Raw genomic sequence first — 22,290 nt, 5'->3', positions numbered from 1 at the left:
ATGGGTGTATTGTTTTTTAACTACCCTCTTTTCATATTATTATGTGGCTCTCTATGTAGTTTATTTACCAGATGCAGATGAACAAGGTAGTCTTAAAGGTGAATTTGCTCATCATTTCTCCCTATGAATAAATTTGCTTCAGACACCTGAATGAGGTTCTATTCATGATGTTTCATCACCATTTCTACTATTTCCCGTATCAGTCTTGTATAGTTGTTCAAGAAACATTCTCTCCTACTTTGTAGATGAAGAAAATATGACTGGAAAACAATTTATTACTGATAAGCCATACATGTTTAAAACAGCCTCAAATGTGCGTGGTTTTAAGTAGATTATACTCCAATGCATGATGTGAGAGAAAGAGTATAGATTGTAGAGTTAACAGCTATGTCTGAATCTGGGTTCATCTTTTTACCCTTTGTAGGTGGGTTACTTAATTTCTCGGAGGCTCATTTTCCTGTAGGAGAGTTGTTGTGTGAATATGTGAAAAATGATCATAGGACCAAAGTATGTGCTCAGTAAAAATGTACTCTTTTTCTCCCTGCCTTTATAATTATTACCATTTCATAAAGCCTTTTAACCCCAAATATTAAAGCTTAATTTCTTTGTTGAAGAAATATTTCTCAGCAAAAAGAGGAAAGGTTAGAATTCCATTGGTGTTGCTTTCACCTCTTCTCATCCTTGACCGTTTCTGTAGGTTTTATTTTCTGCTGTTTCAGTCTTTAAAATTTTTTTTAAATCTTCATCGAGGTGTAAAATTTGTTTATGATAAGCATAAAATCGTATCAGTGGCAGTTGTTCACAGGCAGATTTTTACATAGAATGCTTCAACCTAGTTTTCTCATGTTAACCCTTTGCCATCGAGTCACTTTCAACTCTTAGTGACCCTATAGGGCACAGTAGAACTGCCCTGTAGGGTTTCTAAGGAACAGCTGGTGGATCTGAACTGCTGACCTTCTGGTTAGCAGCCATACTCTTAAACCGCTGCACCACCAGGGCCCCTTTCTCACATTAACAACCGTAAATTTCTTCACTGATCTGGTGTCAGATTATTTTTAGCCTTTTTTTTCTTCTAAATTTTGTTAATTTTGTTACTGTTGTTGAGAATATATACAGCAAAACATACACCGATTGAACAGTTCATACATGTACAGTTTAGTGACATTGATTACATTTGTCGCGTTTTGCCACCAGTCTTACTCTACTTTTCTGAGTTGTTCCTTCCCTATTAACATAAACTCACTGCCCCTAAAGTTCCCGTCTAATCTTTTGAGTTACTGCTGTCAGTTTGATCCCCTGTGGATAGTTCTTGCAAGTATTTTTGGCCTTTTCAGAGACTGTTTATGAATAAGTGTATTCTGATCTGTAAATATGCTAGGAAACTTTGCCCAAATATATAGAAATATTTGAAGTGGTTCAGAAACCATTGAGTTTATGTACTCCAATTTCAGGCAATTAAAGCTAAACTCTAAACATCTGATTGTCACATTAGCATTCCTTAATTTTATTAATGAATTTATTATGCATACCTACTTGTGTAACAGTCACTATACTAAGCAAGTGGTGTTTTTAGTAGTGAATAGCACATCTCTCTGACTCATAGATGGGCTTCAGGCACCTGTGAAATCCCTTATAGGCAGTATCTCTTAGTTCTATGTGATATGTGCGTATTCTGGGGAAAGACCATAGGTTTTCTCAAATTCTCGATTGTGTCCAATTATGCTTATTAAATGATATGTCTTGGAACATGGCATTTCAGTTAGCTTTAACTTATTGACACAGAGGAACTACTGTTAACAAACATAGTGAGATATTTCGCCCTTATAGGCTTCTCATTTTTGTGCAGGTTAAATGTGAAAAGCAGTTACTTTTCTGCTCTTCCCCCACCAGCGATGAGATCTTAGTTGCCATGAATACATGTTTGGTAACCAAAATGATGTGGGGCATCATCCTACTTGACCCTGAGTAGCTCATACCTGGAGTGTAGTATTTAGATTTGGATGGCATGTTCAAGGGGGATATTAATACAGTAATCTGTAGGAAGAACTGCGAAGAAAATGGTTTAATGAACTGAAAATGCTTCATCCAGCAGAAATTTAGGTTTCTGCTGTCTTCAAATATTTAAAAGATTGATTTGTTGAAAAATATTTTTCTCAAGGACTGAGTCATATTCAGTGGATACAAATTACAGAGAAGCAGACCTGAGCTTGATAGAAGAGCATTTGTCTTTTTTCATATTGCAGATAAATGATTGTCCATAGACTAATAGATGTTGTCTGAACCATTTTCTAAACCCTCATAGTCTTAAAGAAATAGATTTATGTTAAGTGGAGTTTTGAAGAAGGCAATAATCTTCTTAGCAAGAAATCCTCTTAGAAACTCCGATAGGTGATAAGAAAAAGCAAGTTAACCAAATAGACTTTTGATTTTTTTAGAGATATTTCATCTATATATTAGGTCTCAATAAAAGAGGATGAAAGAACAGAAAAAAAATTTTTTTAATTTGATCAAATATCATTTTAACAGAAGGGATATGTCACTAAAGAATGTGTCACAAAGTTGTAGTATTAGTAAGATTATTAATGATGAGAGAATTTCGGCAGGTAGATCAGACTCCATCAGATGCTTCTTAAGGATCAGACAGGGACTCCTGAAAGTCTGAAAGTGCTTATACACCTAGTCTACTAGGGAAAATAAAGTTTTATGTGGTTTGTTAGTATTCTCAGGCACTGATTGGCTCTGTAGCTGAATAGGAACAATAGCTTACTCATGGCATCTTACTATTGAATGGCTTTTTGTTGTTGTTAATTCCCTTTGAGTCAGCTCCGACTCACGATGAACTTATGTGTACGTTGCCCAGCCCTGCACCATCTTCATGGTTTTATACGTTTGAACCCATTTAGAGGCTGTTATGTCAATCTGTGTCATTAAGGGTTTCCCTTGTTGTCGTTAGCTCTCTACCAAACATGATGTCCTTTATCTAGTGATTGCTGTGTCTTGATGACGTGTCCAAAGTAAATGAGTCCAAGTCTAGCCATCCTTAATTCTAAGGAACATTCTGGTTATAGTTCTTCTAAGACTGATTTGTTCTATTTATGTGAAATGTCCAAAATAGGCGAGTCCTTAGAGACATAAAGTAGATGAGTGGTTTCCTAGGGTTGGCAAAAGTTGAGGGTCATGGGGAATGACAGCTAATAGAGTACAAAGTTTTTTTTTTTTTTAGGTAATAAACATGCCCCAAAATTGATTGTGATACTAGCTCTATAACTCTGTGAACATATTAAAAACCATTAAATTGTACATTTTAAATATGTGAATTGTATAGTTGTGATTTCTATCTCAATACAACTGAAATACATTATTCTTGGCTCATAATTATTTTAAACGTGAAAACATTAAAATCTCAGTAAATGAAAGAGATTTTAATATGTACATGACTAGTGTTATTTATATTTAGCTTGTATAAAAATACATTTTTCCTAATAATTGTATTTACACAGCAGGCTTTTTTGTAAAAGTTGGTGTGATTATTCTAAATTTTACATGGAAATGCCAATGAGCTAGAATATCCAAAGATATATTTTTAAAAAGAAGAAAAATTTGGAATACTGACACTGCTGTTTTCAAGACTTGCTAGAGAGCTACAGTTATCAAGATAGTATGATATTGATGAAAAGATAAATAGATCAATAGAAGAGATGGAAGAGTCTAGAAATAGACCCACACATACATAGTCAAATGATTTTCAACAATAGCCCCAAAGTAATTCAGTAGAGAAAAAAGTTTTCATCAAATGGTACTGCAGTAACTGAAAACATGGAGAAAAATGAGCCTTGACCCCCTCCCTCACACCATGTACCTGCTGCCATTGAGTGGATTTTGACTCATAGTGACCCAGTGTGTTTCAGAGTAGAACTGTGCTTTATAGGGTTTTCAGTGCCTCCAGTCTTATGGCAAAAGATCACTAGGCCTTTTTCTTTTGCGGCACTGCTGAGAGGGTTCAAACTGCCAGACTTTTGGTTAGTAGCTGAGCACAAATCATTTTTACCACCCAGGGACCTTAGCTCATATCATACATAGACCTAAAGGTAAAAGTTACAATTTTATAAAGCTTTTATGACTAAATATGGGAGAATACATGTGCAGCCTTGGGGCAGGCAAATATTTCTTAGAGAAGACATAGAAACAGTAACCATAAGAGAAAAAAAATACATCAGTTGGATTTAATAAATACTTTTCATCAAAAGATGAAAAGATGGTCAAGCCATATACTGAGAGAAAATACTCACCACACATATATCTGACAGAAGGCTTGTATCCCAAATGCATACATTACATCTCAATAATAAAAGTACCAAAAAATGTGATTTTTACAATAGGCAAAAGCCTTGAACAGATGCTTTAAGACTATATACAATAGTATACTTATACGAAAAAGTGCTCAACATTATTATTAGGAAATCCCAAATTAAAGTCACAATGAGGAATCACTTTACCGTCACAAGAATGGCTAAAATGAATATGATTTACAACAGCGAATGTTAGCAAAGTTGTGGACCAGTTAGAACCTATTATAACTTGCTGATGGGAATGTAAAATGGTACAACCAGTTTTGGGGAACAGATTGACAGTTTCTTTAGATGTTAAACTGTTACCCTATGACTAGCAATTTCACTCCTAGGTGTTTATCTGAGAGAAATGAAAACACATGTTTACAATAAACCTCTTACAAGAATATTCGTAGCATGTGTTCTAAACAGTCTCACACTGGAAACACTCCAGGTATTCATCAATAGGAGAATAGAAAAACAAACTGTATTTTTATACAATGAGTACTGCTCAGCAGTGAAAAGGAATGACTGTGAATTTATCCCAAAAAGAGGATGATGAGTGAAAGAAGCAAAAAAAAGTACATACTGTGTTACTCCATTTATAGAAAGTTCTAGAATTACCAAAACTAATCTGTGGTTATAGTGATCAAAAAAACTGATTTCTTACTGCTTTTGTTAGAGCAGAGAGGTTGATTAGGAAGGGACAAGAGGGGGTTATCTATGGCGATAGTAATATTCTTTGTGCTGATAGAGGTGTGGATTACATAGGTGTATTTGTCAAAACTGATGAACGGAACACCAAAGATCTATTTGTTTCTCAGGATGTAAATTGTACTTCAATAAAAAATTTAATAATTGGTAATGACTTGGTAACCATTTTTAAAAAGCTGAATTCTAAAGAGTGTATACAATTTCCATGTACCTGTAAAAACAGTCCCATTTCTAAACTATATGCCACTAATACAGCATAATGATTACAAAGATGAGTTCTTGAAAACTGAGCTTCTTGGATCACGTAGACACATGAGACTATTTTGGCATCTCCTGTCTAGAAGGGAGATGAGAGATTAGAGGGGGTCAGAAGCCGACCGAATGATCACAAAAATAGAGTGGAGGGAAGGAGTATGCTGTCTCATTAAGGGGAAAGCAGTTAGGAGTATATAGCCAGGTGTATATAAATTTTTGTAGGCGAGACTGACTTGATTTGTAAACTTTCACTTAAAGCACAAAAAAAAAAAAAAAAAAAAAGATGGCCTCTGAAGGCAGACTGTCTGGAATTGAATCCTACCTTTGATGTGTACTAACTGTGACTTTAGTAAAAAAATACATTACCTCTCTTGTATGTTCCTCAGTTTTCTCACCTGCAAAATGGAGATTGTCATGGATTGAATTATGACCTCCAAAAAATGTGTGTATCAGTTTGGCTGGGCCATGATTCCCAGTATTGTATGGTTGTCCTCCACTTTGTGATTGTAATTTTATGTTAAAGAGGATTAGGATGGGATCGTAACACTCTTACTAAGGTCACATCCCTGATCCAGTATAAAAGGAGTTTCCCTGCCGTCTGGCCTGCACCACCTTTTATCTCTCAAGAGATTAAAAGGGAAGCAAGCACAGAGTTGGGGACCTCATACCACGAAGGCAGCACTGGGAGCAGAACCTGGGGTTTCTGTGCGGAGAAGCTCCTAGGCCAGGGGAAGAATGATGAGAAGGACCCTCCTTAAAGCCATACCTTGGAGCTGATGCCCTGAATTTGGACTTTTAGCCTGCTTTTGTCTGGGTTTACTGTGAAGAAACAAATTTGTCTTTGTTAAAGCCATTCACTTGTGCTATTTGTTATAGCACCACTAGATGACTAAGACAGAGGTAAATAATGTTGTTATTGTGTGCCATCGAGTCAATTTCAACTCATAGTGACCCTATAGGACAGAGTAGAACTGCCCCATAGGATTTCCTAGGCTGTAGTCTTTATAGAGCCGCTGGTGGGTTCAAACCACTGACTTAACCACTGCACAGCCAGGGCTTCTGAAAGTAATAATAATAATAAAACCAAACCCACTGCTGTTGAGTTGATTCCAACTCATAGCAATCCTATAGGACAGAGTAGAACTGCCCCATAGGGTTTTTCCAAGGCTGTAAATCGTTATGGAAGTAGATTGCTGTATCTTTCTCCTGCTTTGCAGAGGTTTGCAGCCATGCGCTTTAACCACTACAGCACCAGGGCTCCCTGAAGTAATAAGACCAAAAAGAAAAAATCCAAACCTGTTGCAGTCGAGTCGGTTCTGACTCATAGTGATCCTATAGGACAGAGTAGACCTGTCCCATAGGATTTCTAAGGATCAGCTAGTAGATTCTAACTGCCGACCTTTCAGTTAGCAGCTGAGCTCTTAACCACTGTGCCACCAGGGCTCCAAAGTAATAATACCAAACCCGTTGCCATCAAGTTGATTCTATCATAGCAACCCTGTAGGACAGAGTAGAACTGCCCCATAGGGTTTCAAAGGAGCGCCGGGTGGATTCAAACTGCCGACCATTTGTTTAGCAGCCAAACTCTTAACCACTACGCCACCAGGGTTTCCAATGTAATAATAATAAAGTACCTATTAAATGAGGTTATTTTGAGATTATATGAACTAATTCATGTAAAACTCTTGAAGCAGTGCCTGGAACATAGTAAGCAGTCACTAATGCTAACTCTTATTATTAATACTGTTACTGGTAATATTATTAATTAATGCCCTCTTAGTTTTCTTGTCCTGCGTAAAAAATATTGTTATATTTGTTTTCCCTTTTTTCACCTTATCAATTTGAAATTCATATGAAAAAGATAGAATGGTTGCTGAATCCTGGAATCATATATTACAGATTTTTACCAAGGACTTGCATGCTATATATATATAGACTCTGCAAAGGAATTCGACTATGTGTATCATAACGAACTGTGGATAACATTGCAAAGAATGAGAATTCCAGAACACTTAATTGCGCTCATGAGGAACCTGTACATAGAACAAGAGGCAGTTGTTCGGACAGAACAAGGGGATACTGATTGGTTTAAAGTCAGGAAAGGTGTGCGTCAGGGTTGTATCCTTTCACCATACCTATTCAGTCTGTATGCTGAGCAAATAATCTGAGAGGTTGGACTATATGAAGAACAGAGCATCAGGATTGGAGGAGGGCTCGTTAACAACCCGCGTTATGCAGATGACACAACCTTGCTTGCTGAAAGTGAAAAGGACTTGAAGCACTTACTGATGAAGATCAAAGGCCACAGCCTTCAGTATGGATTGCACCTTAACATAAAAATCCTCACAGCGGAACCAGTGAGCAACATCATGATAAATGGAGAAAAGATTTGAAGTTGTCAAAGATTTCATTTTATTTGTGAAATGCAGCTGACACAATCTTGCTTGCAAAAAAGAAAAACTTGAAGCTCTTACTGATAAAAAGTCAAAGACTACAGCCTTCAATATGGATTGCACCTAAGCATAAAGAAAACAAAAATCCTTACAGCTGGACCAATAAACAGCATCATGATTAAGTGGAGAAAAATTGAATTTGTCAAGGATTTCCTTCTGCTTGGATCAACTATCAGCACCCATGGAAGCAGCAGCCAAGAAATTAAATAACATACTGTATTGGGCAAATCTGCAGCAAAAGACCTCTTTAAAGTTACAAAAAGTAAGGTGTCACTTTGATGACTAAGGCGTACCTGATCTGAGCCATGGTCTTTTCAATCACATCCTATGCTTGTGAAAGCTGGACAATGAAAAGAGAAGGCAGACAAAGAATTGATGCGTTCAGATTGTGGTGTTGGCATAGAGTGTTGACTATACCATGGACTGCCAGAAGAATGAATAAATCAGCCTCAGAGGAAATGCAACCATAATGTTCCTTAGAAGCGAGGATGGCAAGACTTTGTCTTTCTTACTTTGGACAAGTCATCAGGAAAGCCCAATTGATAGAAAAGGACATTGTATTTGGTAAAGTAGAGGGTCAGGGAAAACTTTCAGTGAGATGGATTGGCACAATTACCACAACAATGTACTCAAAGATATCAAAGGTCATGGAGATGGCGCAGGATTGGGCAACATTTCGTTCTTTTATACATAAAGTCACCCTGATTGGAGCCGACTTGACAGAAGCTAACAACAACAAAAATTTATTAAGTGTCCCTACCCTCAAGCAGTCTAGCTGGGGTGGGGGTGGACAGGGAAAGGAAGCAAGGGGACATATAACAGATAAGAAAACAAGTAATTTCATTTTAACGCTGATCACGTTGTCTTAGAGGTGTGTATGTAGTATTTAGAGAACGTAGATTGGGGGACCGTTGGTGATGAGTAACTTAGTGACAGAGCCAGACTAAGTTGGAAAACTTAGTCTGGAGTTTGTATTTTATCTTCACTGTTACACACTGCCTATCTGAACAGCAAAAATATCCAAGTGAGTTTTCTCATTTGCAGGGAACATTTAAATTGGCCATACTGCACCTCTGTTTTTGGTAGTAAAAGTAGAGTTTACAGATTAGAATCCTATTTGGGATTTTCTTCTATTACTGAATCATTTGAATTATTTTCCTGTATAAACAGAAAACCCTGGTGGCGTAGTGATTAAGAGCTACGGCTGCTAACCAGGAGGTCGGCAGCTCAAATCCGCCAGGAGCTCCTTGGAAACTGTATGGGGCAGTTCTGCTCTGTCCTATAGGGTCGCTCTGAGTTGGAGTCGACTCGACGGCAGTGGGTTGTTCTTGGTTTAGTTATAAACAACTGACAAAATTAAACCAACAAACTACATTCTTATATATTTAAAAATTTTTTTTATTGTGCTTTAAGTGAAAGTTTACAAATTAAGTCAGTCTTTCCTACAAAAATTTATATACACCTTGCTGTATACTCCTAGATGTTCTCCCCCTAATGAGACAGCACACTCCTTCTCTCAGCTGTTTTTGTGTCCATTCAGCCAGCCTCTGACTTCCTCTACCCTCTCATCTCCTCTCCTCTCCAGACAGGAGCTGCCCACATAGTCTCGTGTGTCTACTTGATCCAAGAAGCTTACTCCTCACTAGTATCATTTTCTATCTTATAGTCCACTCCAATCCCTGTCTGAAGAGTTGGCTTTAGGAATGGTTCCTGTCTTGGGCTAACAGAAGGTCTGCAGACTATGACCTCCAGGGTCCTTTTAGTCTTAGCCAGACCATGAAGTCTGGTCTTTTTATGAGAATTTGGGGTCTGCATCCCACTGCTCTTTTGCTCCCTCAGGGGTCCTCTGTTGTGTCTCAGGCTGATGCAGTCTCTGGTTTATGTGGCCCTTTCTATCTCTTGGGTGCATAATTACCTTGTATATTTGGTGTTCTTCATTCTCCTTTGCTCCAGGTGGGTTGATACCAATTGTTGCATCTTAGGTGGCCACTTGCTAGTATTTAAGACCCCAGACGCCACTCTTCAAAGTGAGATGCAGAATGTCTTCTTAATAGATTTTATTATGCCAGTTGACCTAGATGTCCCCTGAAACTATGGTCCCCAAACCACCGCCCCTGCTACCCTGGTCTTAGAAGCATTCAGATTATTCAGGAAACTTCCTTGCTTTTGGTTTAGTCCAGTTGTGCTGACCTCTCGTATATCGCGTATTGTCTTTCCCTTCACCTAAAATAGTTCTTGTCTACTATCTAATTAGTGAATACCGCTCTCTCCCTCCCTGCCCACTTTCGTAACCATCAAAAAATATTTTCTTCTCTGTTTAAACTATTTCTCGAGTTCTTATACTAGTGGTCTCATACAGTATTTGTCCTTTTGCAACTAATTTCACCCAGCTTAATGCCTTCCAGATTCCTTCATGTTATGAAATGTTTCACGGATTCATCGTTGTTCTTCATCGATGCGTGGTATTCCACTGTGTGAATATACCATAATTTCTTTATCCATTCATCTGTTGACGGGCACCTTGGTTGCTTCTGTTTTTTTGCTATTGCAAACAGTACTGCAGTGAACATGGGTGTGCATATATCTGTTCGTGTAAAGGCTCTTATTTCTCTAGGGTATATTCCAAGGAGTGGGATCGCTGGACCCTATGGTAATTCTATTTCTAACTTTTTAAGGAAGTGCCAAATGGATTTCCAAAGTGGTTATACCATTTTCTGTTCCCACCAGCAATGTATAAATGCTCCAGTCTCTCCACAACCTCTCCAGCATTTATTACTTTGTGTTTTTTTGATTAATGCCAGCCTTGTTGGAGTGAGGTGGGATCTCATTATAGTTTTGATTTGCATTTCTCTAATGGCTAGTGATCGTGAGCATTTCCTCATATATCTGTTAGCTGCCTGAATGCCTTCTTTAGTGAAGTGCTTGTTCATATCCTTTGCTGATTTTTTAATTGGGTTATTTTTCTTTTTGTTGTTGAGTTTTTGCAGTATCATGTAGATTTGAGAGATCAGATGCTGATTGGAAATGTCATAGCTAAAAACTTTTTCCCCATCTGTAGGTAAAGTCTTTGGATGAGCATAGACGTTTGATTTTTAGGAGCTCCCAGTTATCTAGTTTCTCTTCTGGTGTTTTGTGCATTGTTAATAATGTTTTGTATACTGTTCATGCCATGTATTAGGGCTCCTAGCGTTCTCCATATTTTTTCTGCCGTAATCTTATTGTTTTAGATTTTCAGTTTAGGTCTTTGATGCATTTTGAGTTAGTTTTTGTGCATGGTGTGAGGTATGGGTCTTGTTTCCATTTTTTTTGCAGATAGATATCCAATTAGGCCAGCTCCATTTGTTAAAGAGACTGTCTTTTCCCCCATTTAACTGACTTTGGGCCTTTGTCAAATATCAGCTGCTCATATGTGGATAGATTTATGTAAATTCTTTTTTTTTTTTTTTTTTTAACTGTGCTACTAGTAGGTATGGAAACCCTGGTGGTGTAGTGGTTAAGTGCTACGGCTGCTAACCAAGGGGTTGGCAGTTCGAATCCACCAGGCACTCCTTGGAAGGTCTATGGGGCAGTTCTACTCTGTCCTATAGGGTCGCTATGAGTCGGAATCGACTCAATGGCACTGGGTATTAGGGTATTAGTAGGTGCATCATAATTTTATAATTATGAAAAGCTATCTCTGAAGATAGAAAAGAATTTTTATTTTCAAATGAATGAAGAACTTAAATCATATTGTTAAAAAAAAAAGTTTCTTAAAGGAAGTTTTACATTGATTTCATACGTCATAGAGATGGCATAGTACTTTTAAAAAGTTATCTAATTTTTGTTTGTGTTCCTTTTTTTCAACCTAAGAGATCTGCGTTGCCATTCTAATCAATGGGAAAAATAATTTAAGACTCACTAAGACACTCCTCTTTGGAGAATAGTATGTATTCTTTCCTAATAACTTACTTTTAAAATTCAAGGTTAGTTGGGGTTTGCTGTAACAGTCTTTTGGATGTTCATAATGTGTTTTTCTTTTTTAATTTTTTATTTCCAGTGGGTATTATTCAGAAAACTCCTTAGAACAGAACTAAGGTTTTTATGCTGTCTTATTTTTTCCCTTGTTCAGAAATCGAAATGAGTTGGCTGAGACTCTTGCACTCCTGAAAGCACAGATCGATCCTGTACTGTTGAAAAACTCTAGCCAACAGGACAGCTCTTCCCGGGAAAGTCCCAGCCTGGAGAATGAAGAGACTAAAAAAGAGGAAGAAACACCTAAACAAGGTTTTTTTTTGTGTGTTTTGTTTAGCTTTGTTTTGTAATCCTTTCTCTGGTCTCTAACTCCTTTTCCCAGCTATGTAAATCTGAATTCTCAGTTAGAAAAATTGTGAGCCTTCCTGTAAAAGGAGGCTGATTTTCTTTTATTAAAAAAATAAATAAATAAAAACGCATGGAGGTTAAAAAACATCTAATAATGCTTTGCTCTTTTACACAGAACATTCTAAAAATCTAAATAAAAAATGTTCAAATGATCAAAATATGATATATTTTACTAATTTAAGAATGTGGAATTACTTAGTAAACTCCTGTCTATAATAATCCAAATTACTAAACCTTATTTCCTCACTTAAGTTTTCTGGTTTGCTTAACTAAGCAGTTCAAATCTAACTGCTCTAAAATGATAGAATCATGTTCTGACCTTTCTAGAAGGAAATAAATCAACTGAAAATTGGGTTAATTAATACTCAGTTGTTGTGGTTTATATTTTGTTTTCTTGATAAGATGCTTATTAATGGTGTGACAGGGGAGGGAAATTACTTTCCTTATCATGTTTTTCTTCTTTTGCTTTTAGTTTTGTCTGCTGTTTCGATTGGACCCTAAATGCAATGTACTTTTACTTTATGTATTTGATGGTTCGAAGGAACCATTCAGAAGTCATTCCATATCTCCAGGTGTTACTTGAAAACAAGTAAATATGCTTTTTCATGTAGGATGTAACGTTCCTACATATTAAGCATTGCTTTTAGCCAGAATTCTGAACATTACCTTCCTCTCATCAGTGTTTATATGATTTTGAATATTTGTGTTGATTTTATTTGTAAACAAAATTTTTTATTTGAAACGTTATTTTCCATATGTTAAAATTTAATTTGTGGGCTTCTTCAGTAAAACTTAATTTTAAAGTAACCTGGACCTGCTATTGAACTTTCAGATATTTTTAGTAGCATTTTTTAAGGATAAGCTCTGCATTTAGACTTAATATTATTCGTTCATTTGGTCATTTGATTTGGTCATTGATTTATGTGTTTGGTTATTCCTTTATATAACTAAAATCAATACCAGAGAGATTATAAATTGGAAAGTGAGGTCACAATAACAGAAATTTAAAAGGCAATTATTCCTACTGAAAGCTTAAATTTGACACTCAACTTGAAGGGAAGTTCTGTTATGCAGTTTTAATTGGAAAGAAAAGTAAAACATTCTAGTTCTTCAGTAAAATAAAGCTTTTTTTAGTATTTAATCCAAAAATTTCTCTGGGGGCTTTGTAGTAGAAGAGCAGGAAGTTCAACAATAATAGAAGCTGTGATTGGGCGCTTACTGTGTTCTTTGCAGTCTCCCAGATGCTGCATATTCATTTCATTTAATCCTCATAGCATCTCTTTGAAGTAACTGGTGTTATTATTTCAGTTTTACAGATGAATAAATTGGAGGTTTAGAGACTTGGTCCAAGTCTTACAGATAATAAAGTGTCAGAGCCCAGATTTGAACTCTGATACTTCTATAATGTATGCCCTTAATTAGAATAACCTTGGACAGTGTTTCTCAAACTTTAATATGCAAACTGTTCACCTGGGGATCTTTTTAAAATAAAGAACCTGATTGAGTAGATCATGAGTGGAACCTCTGATTCACTGTTTCTAACAAGGACCTCCAAAACCAAACTGAAGCCTGTTGCTTAGAGTCAATTCCGACTCATGGCAACCCTATAGGACAGAGTAGAACTGCCCTGTGGTGTTGCCAAGGAGTGGATGGTGTATTCAGACTACTGACCATTTGGTTCTCTTAACTGCTGTGCCACCAGGGCTATAACAGGGACTTAGGTGATGCTTATGCTGCTGGTCAGAAGACCATGCTTTGAATAGCGAGGCTGTAGAAGCAGTCTTCTTTTAACCTCTGAAACAAATACAGCAGAAGGTTTCTTAAAATATTCCTCACTGAACCCTGATGCTATCACACTCAACACAAGTAAAAGGAAGTAGTTCGTGGATGGAGGACATAATTTTGAAAAAGTAAAGGAGCAAGACATTTAATCCCCTTCATTTTTCTCCCTTCCTTTGTACATAGTGCTTCTTTAGCTTCTCTGGCTCTAACGTGTTTTCTATTCATTCATTCATTCAGCAACTTATTGTGCACCTGCTGTGTGCCCAGCATGATTATAGACATGGAGGTTGAGTAAATAAAGCTGACTAAAATCTTTTCTCTTGTGAAGCTTACACCATAGTGGATAAAATAGCTAACTATGGCATTTATCACAGGCCGAATACTGTTCTAAGTGCTTTACCTACGTTAAGTCACATACCATAACCTTCACAGCAACCCTATGAGGTAGGAATTATATTATTATTCATTTTTTCAGTTGGGGGAAATGAGACACGGAGAAATTTCTTTTTTAATTTATTTTGCTTAGGTGAAAGTTTACCAGTCAAGTCAGTCTCTCATACAAAAAGCCATACACAGCCGGCTGTGCACTCCCAGCTGCTCTCCCCTTAATGAGACAGCACATTCCTCCTCTCCACCCAGTATTCCCCGTGTCCATTCAACCAGCTCCTTTCCCCCTCTTCCTTCTCATCTTGCCACTAGACAGGAGTTGCCCGCATAGTCTCATGTGTCTGCTTGAGCCACAAAATTTACTCCTTGCCAGCATCATTGTCTATCTTATAGTCCAGGCCAGTCCCTGTATGTAGAGTTGGTTTCGGGAATGTTTCCAGTCTGGGGCTATCAGAGGGTCCAGAGACCATGACTGTCAAGGTCCCTCCAGTCTCTGACAGACCATTTAGCCTGTTCTTTTTATGAGAATTTAAGATCTGCATCCCACAGTTCTCCCGCTCCATCCTGGATTCTTTGTTGTGTTCCCTGTCAGGGCAGTGACTGGTGGAAGCTGGGCACTATCTGGTTCTTCGGGTCTCAGGCTGTTGGAGTCTCTGGTTTATGTGGCCCCTTCTGTCTCTTGGGCTCATATTTACCTTGTGTCTTTGGTGTTCTTCATTTTCCTTTGCTCCAGGTGGGTTGAGACCAATTTATGCATCTTAGATAGCCGCTTCCTAGTGTTTAAGACCCCAGAAGCCTCTCACCAAAGTGGAATGCAAACTATTTTCTTAATACCTTTTGTTACGCCAGTTGACCTAAATGTCCCTTGAAACCGTGGTCACCAGAATCCCGTCCCTGCTACTCTGACCTTCGAAGATTTTGGTTGTATTGAGGAAATTTCTTTGCTTCTGGTTTAGTCCAGTTGTACTGACTATCCCTGTGTTATGTGTTGCCCTTTCCTTCACCTAAAAAAAATTTTGAGACACGGAGAGATTTAAGTTGCTTTCCCAAGATCCCACAACTGGTTAAGTGGCAGGCTCAGTATTCACATCCAGGCTGCCTCTCTCCAGAGCCCATGTGCTTTTGAGATTGCACGTAATTGGCTAAATAGACACAGTTTTGTTCAGCCCTTATACCTTTATGTCTTACCTGTTTCAGGTCCCATGGCAAGACCAAAGAAATGATGATTCTGGTGTTTCATTTTTATTATTCTCAGATATAAAACAAACTTTGCTCTTTGGGTGGGTGCTAGGGATAGGTTGAAAGCTTGAAACAGTCCTAGAAAATGCTTTTCGTACTTAAAGTGGTAGAGCAAAATGTGACAGAAGTTACAATTAAGTGCAGTTATATATTTGAAAACTAAGGAGGCATGAAAAAGGAAAAATAAATGAGAATTAGAGAATAAAACAGCCACTCATTGTTGTAGCTGAAATAGCTCATGAGTTAAATTGCCATGCTTTATATCTTATATATAACCTAAGTAAGATAATGTATTACCCACCCCCCCAGCAAAAAAAAAAAAGAAGAGGCAGCAAGTGACCTAGAAAATTCACCGACTAAATAATTAAGTTGGCTTTTGTTTTTAAGATCATTGAAACTCCCTTCGAAAAAGTCTCAATTTCTTAGACTGACATCCAGGATGTCAGAGTCTCTTACTATTTCGTTATATGATCACTGGTTCCAGATGATCCACATACTTTTATTTTCTCCATGTGTCTTCTAATGATGTTCTCTGCCTGAGATGTTCTTCCCCCACTGTGGAAATCCTAGTTATACTTCAGGGCCCATCTGAAATCCCACTTTCTTGATGCCTTCCCTGACCCCATTAGCACTTTACTTATATTTATTCCTTATATTAGGGCCAATTCTGGCTCCAGCCTTGAATTTATTTGGCTCTGAAATGCTTATTGAATTGTGCTATTCTTGGACTAGATTTCAAAGTGAGCATTAGCTGTCATTGAAACCCTTCTCTGGCTGTTTAAGACCCAGTATGTCATTTCATGTATATACTTTGAGTTTACATTAAATACTGTATCTAATTCAGAAGGGACCAAAAGTTAAAGAAAAGCTTGTCAGGGAAAGATTGAAAGTTATGCGAAATTTTAGCCGTTAATTTAGTTTTATTCCTACTAGTTGGAAAAAGATTGTTCTTTTGTTAATTCCTGCAGCCATTACTTCTGCCTACATGTAGAATGATAAGGGAGTATCACTTGAGAATCTCTAGAATAAGGACCTGGCAATCTGCTCCTTTAAAGATTTTAGCCTAGAAAACTCTATGGGGCAGTTCTGCCCCTGTCCTATAGTCACTATGAGTTGGAATTGATGGGACACAACAGTGTTGTTTTTAGGTGCCGTCCAGGCGGTTCTGACTCAGTGACCCTACGTGAAACAGAACGAAACACTGCCCCGTCCTGTGCCATCCTCACAATTGTTGCTATATTTGAGCCCATTGTTGCAGCCACAGTGTCAATCCATCTCATCGAGGGAGTTCGTCTTTTTCACTGACCCTCTACTAAGCATGATGTCCTTCTCCAGGGACTGGTCCCTGCTGATAGTATGTCCAAAGTATGCGTATTTTAAGAAAAACAGGAGAGAGGGGATAATTGTTTGCAGAAGTGAATAATACTCCTACAGTTCAAATAATAGGTAAAGTAACCTACAGATGATCCCCCTTTGGCTGTTCTTAACATGACATCTGATACAAAGCTTGAATTTAACCTGGCATAGTAGTATAGTTTAGTGTACTGTTATGAAACAATCTATCGTAAAAACTATGATGGGAAATGAAAAGATGCCTGGTGAGAAACTGTGGGAGGTAGGGATAGGACTGAAAGTTGAGGGAGGTTTGTTCCTGAAAGCTGTGATGTGTGTTTATGTTCTTAAAGAGGAAAAATTTACATGAGTATCACACCTTTTCATTGTAGAATTTGAGTGCAGCAAAAAACTGTTTATATCAAATTAAAATGAGCATTTGTAAATATAAGTACAATTAGAAATACTGTTTCTCAGAGTGAATACTTTGTTGAGAACAAATGGGACAAAAAGTTAAATTATTTATTATATTTTCTATTGTAGCTGATGAAAGTAGTTATTAATGCTATTATCCAGTTAGCTTTATTTATTTGTAGCCTTAATGAAAATTTTAATATGACTAAGACAATTTGGGTATGGTTCCTTGATGGGCCCAATTTTAGGAAGTGACAATTTTTGTGTATTAAGAAATAAGTTTTAAATATAACTGTAGACAGGTTAAACTTAGAAAATGTAATCTATACATGATCTTTCTTTGGCCATTTTTAATATAACATCTGATAAAAACCTTAAATTCAAGATGATAACCGTTTGTAAAGACAGAACTTAAATCACTTCACTGCTCATTATCTAGGAATTTACTGTTTGTGTAAAAAAAGTCAAAAGTGGAATATGTCACAGCCATGGTATGGTAATTAGTCTTGTGAACTAGATAAGCTCTCAAAACTTGATCCATAGTTGGGTCAACATTTTGCCTAATGAATGAGCTATACAATACAGTAGTCAAGTGTACTGTAAGGTTTCATGATCCCCATCTGGATTCATCTTAGGTCCAACTAAACGTTCAGATTCACAAATCTACTATAGACCACATTTGGCATCACTTTACTAAGGTCAATGTAGGATGAGGTATAGATCGCCAGCGAGAGCGGTATCTAGTATTTCTGTTTTTAGTAGTAATCCTTGTAGCAGTCCATCTAGCAGTTCATATGGCCATCCAGGAGCTATCTTCTCCCCAGGTGACAACTTTAGGAGCAAGTAGACGGGTTTCGCATTGGGGGTAGGTGCAGGAACCGCTTTGTCTTAAAAGTCTTATGTTCCACTTAAGCCATTATTTCTTATAACAGTTCTATGAGCATAGCTTCCAGGGTCCTCATACCCAAATGTAAGAGTCACTGCCTTCAGGAGAGTCCCAAATAGGGTGCCCCCATCATGTATTTTAGTATATATGCTGCTGAAGCAAGCACACCCCATCATTTTTTTATTGTTTTTCCTAGGCCAGATGCAGTTTATCAATCAGAGCTCATTTTTATCAAAAGTTTTGTTGCCTAGTAACCTAATTTATATTCCAGTTTTTACAAGGTTACAAAGGGAGCAGAGCTTGACAGTTAACCAAAGGTCAGAATTGCTCCCAGTTGGCTCAGTGATGGTGTGATGTTAGGAAACCTTTGGTGGGGGGGGGCTGGAAATAAGTTGTTCATGTCATTTTGGAAAAAAGTACTTAATTTATCAAATAAAATTGTCTCAAAGACTCAGTTAGGTTGGCAGTACAGCACATTGAAGCATTTCAGATATTGCAGTTTTATGAATTGACTTACTCATTCTTCATGACATTGATTCTTTAGGAAAATTATTAGACAAGGAATAATCTGACCCATTTTTCTATATGCATTTGAAATCCAGAAATGAACATGATGGCGTGAATTCTGGAAGAGGTTCTCTGACTTCAGATTTATGAAGAAAAGCTAATACTGTTTCATTCCTTTTCTTTTATTAATGTTGTAAGATGAAGAGCCACATGATAAATTACTAAACTGAAATTTAATATATTCTGAAAACTAAATAATGACAGCATTCAGTTAAAAAAATGGTGTGAATTTCCTGAGAGTAGTTGCCATCTGTAAAAATCCATCCTTCAGAATTCCGTCAGTGTTTGGAAATACCTGCACTCATGAACAGCTGTTTTTCTCGTATAAACTGTATGTAGTAAACGTTACTCATTAAATGACTCAGAATTCTGTATCGCGTATAATAGTACTAAGTACAAGATCCAATACTGTCCTCATGAAGATTTAAAAAAATGAAGCTTCTGATTCCAAATCAAAGAAATAATGAATTGTTAAATAAAATAGAAAAACTAAGTAGGCTTTTTTTTCCCAATTGAAAATATAATCTCTAGATTGTACATGGTTGTATAGTCCAAAGAAGATTTAATTATGTTTTTGACTTTTCGTCTTTTCCTGCGCTCTGCCCACTTCATTTATTATCTGCTTAGCCTGTCTAGTCATTAGAGTTTGTGACCCCTTCTGTAGGGAGGTGAGTGCTAATAGTTACAGCTATAAAGAAATATTTTTATGTCGTACAGGGGGGGTAAGCTAGCAGTTTATGGATAGGCTTCAGAAAATCCTTGTACTGGGCATAAAATAATCTACTGTTTTTATTATCGTGTTAAATATTGTTTTACTTGAAACAAGCATAGGGAGACCAGATAAATGCAGGTGTTATTGTCACCTAGTTATGATATCTAACATAGTTTTCTTCTGTAAGAACAAAAGAAAATCTAGTCATATCATCATCATCTGTCCTTATTTACATTTATCTTGATGTAGGTAGAAGAGATAAAAGACAAAATACATTGAAGCTCGTGTTTCTTTTGGTTTTTATGCCATGAGCAATAGGACACAGACCATAGTTTCTTATGTGAAAGTCTTATGTGAAGACTTGTTGGAAGCATAAAACTAACTAACTAAAGTTGCTTCCATCCATTTTGACAATACTGTCTACATATTGAATAGTGAAATTCTTTTTCACAGAGAAAAAGAGGGTCAGTTTGCAAAGTTTATAAACTTATTTAATCTTGAATTTGCTGCAAACCAAGAGCCTTAGCTTAAAGCATACCACAAGGCTTAAAAAGAAGAAAAATCTGGAAGAAATTTTTCATGTAGAGAGACTGTGTTGAAGTTATGTGCTCTGGCTAAGTTTGTTGTGGCTTGAATCAGAAGGAGAAAATGTAAGTTATCATTCATTAATTCTGAAAAGTGGCATCAACAAGGATTTTTAATCTTTACAAATTTCCCCATAAAAAGAACGTATTGATGGTAAAAACAAAACCCATGGACAACATTTACAACAAAGGTCTTTAAAGGAATTAGAGTGCTCTGGGCGTAATGAATTCTCAAAACTCAACAGCCAGAGCTCCCTTCCTAGACAAAGCTCTGGTTCAGATGAAAGTATGGAAGAGGGAATAGAGCTAGATAATCTCAGGAAACTGTTCTAATTTTAATACTTGACGAAAGTAACAGGGGAGCTCTGGAGCTGTCAAATTAGGAAAACTGTCATTAACAAACCTCCTTTCTAAAAGTCTATTTGTAAATAAAAACGAGTAACTAAAGGATCAAAGTCAGTTCCCCTAGGATTGTAAGAGTGAAAGAGAATAAGAGGTAGAATAACATTGCTACAGGGACTGAAGGCTTGTTGGAAAGTAATGCCCAGGTAGAACTCAGAGTTTAAAAAAATTTTTAAATAAATTTAAAAGAAACATCTTGTGAATGAACAGAAAAATTAATGCCTTTAAGAAAAAAAAAAATGAAAAGGAGAATATTTTTTTAAAACAAAAAAAAATTAAGAATGTGAGATAAAATTACAGATATTAAAAATAGGCAAAGAAGATTGAACACGTAGGAGTCCATGAAGAGGAAAAGAAAAAGCAAGGGAACAAAATAAGTAACAAAGACTGTATTTAACAAAACTTACCTGAAAAAAAAAATTTTTTTTGAAGCTTTATATGGAAAAGACACTGCATTTCTTGAAAAATGAACCTAGAACAATTAACATCAAGAAATATTCTAGTAAAATTATTTGACTTTAAAGAAAGACATACTTGACCACCCAGGCAAAAAGAGCAAGTGACTTCTAAGTAAGAAAATCAGATTGCCGTTACTTTTTGGCAGTAGTGCTTCATGCCAAAAGAAAATGTCATAATGTATTTGAGATTCTCAAGGAAAAGAGATATGAGCCAGGGATTTTATGTCCAGGCAAACTGATTTTCAGATATAAAGACTGCAGGTAAGCTGTTAGCCACCTATAAGATATATTTTTGTGTTACCGTACTTTTACACAAATAACACACACCTTCTACGTGCGTTTGCCAACTGTGCCCTTACCCCGTGAGGTATTTTTGTAAGCGTACTATGCTAATTTTTTTTACCACAGCACGTAAAAAAAATTGACATAGTGGCACTTATGAAAATAAGGGGGGAGGGCGCAGTTGGCAAACAAACAGAAGGCATGTGTTATTTGCATAAAAATATGGTAGTCCTTTTATAGGAATCTTCTAGTGAATGAGCTTCAGCCAACCAAAATGAATGGCTAAATATTACTGGTAAGTGATATAAAAATAAATATATATGTGTTTGTATGCGTGGATTAGTATACATACATGTATATTTTTTAACTCTGTTCATGAGAGGGACCTAAGAACAGTGACACCCCAAGTAGAATGAATATGCTTAGCCTCCAGATTTTGGTTTCTTAATATCATTCTCTAATAAAAGGAATCAGGACTCTTTAGAGAAGAGATTGATTTCAAGACTGGAAGAGGAAAAATACAGTTGCCCCTATGTATACACTGGTTTTGCATCAGCAGATTCAACCAACCGTGGATTGAAAGTATTTGAGGGAAAAAAAGAAAGTTCTAAAAAGAAAAATTTGAATTTGCTGCACACCGAGCACTATGCTGAAATCCACTTGCATGAAAGGATGTGTAGCCATACCCTGCTGTAGCCTCCGATCATTTCACATATCCTCAGTCTCTCTAGCACACGGTGTTTGAGCTACTTGTGTTGTGCATCCTTTGTTTCTGTGAAAAAATGCCTTCTACAAAGGAATTAAGTGGTCAAAGCGGTCCCCCAAAGGCTAAGAGGGAGCATAAAGTGCTGTCTCTCCACAATGCAGTATAACAACTATTTATATAGCATTTACGTTGTATTAGGTATTATAAGTAATCTAGAGATGATTTAAAGTATACGGGTGGATGTGTGTAGATTATATGCAGATACTATGCCATTTTATATAAGGGACTTGAGCATTTGTGGATTTAGGGATCCGCAAGAGGTCCTGGAACCAATCCCCCACAGATACTGAGGGACAACTGTACAAGATAAATCTGGAACATCCTGTAACGCCAGAAAATAAAGACATACACAAAAAAGGGTGGGGGCATA

The 22,290-nt window shown here is 36.9% G+C and overlaps 1 protein-coding gene across 4 annotated transcripts in view; it reads left to right on the top strand.

The window, feature by feature from the left end:
* Positions 1-22,290, top strand: part of RSF1 (remodeling and spacing factor 1) — a 166,621-nt gene that overhangs the window by 95,479 nt on the left and 48,852 nt on the right. For all 4 annotated transcript variants that reach the window (XM_023558505.2, XM_003418517.4, XM_010598170.3 and 1 more), the window contains exon 5: positions 11,859-12,013. In XM_023558505.2, coding sequence (XP_023414273.2) covers positions 11,859-12,013 — 155 coding nt within the window. The remainder of the gene's footprint in view (positions 1-11,858; positions 12,014-22,290) is intronic.

Source organism: Loxodonta africana, chromosome 7 (assembly GCF_030014295.1).
Source record: "Loxodonta africana isolate mLoxAfr1 chromosome 7, mLoxAfr1.hap2, whole genome shotgun sequence".
NCBI classification, from domain to species: domain Eukaryota; kingdom Metazoa; phylum Chordata; class Mammalia; order Proboscidea; family Elephantidae; genus Loxodonta; species Loxodonta africana.
This window is presented reverse-complemented; position numbering and strand designations above follow the sequence as displayed.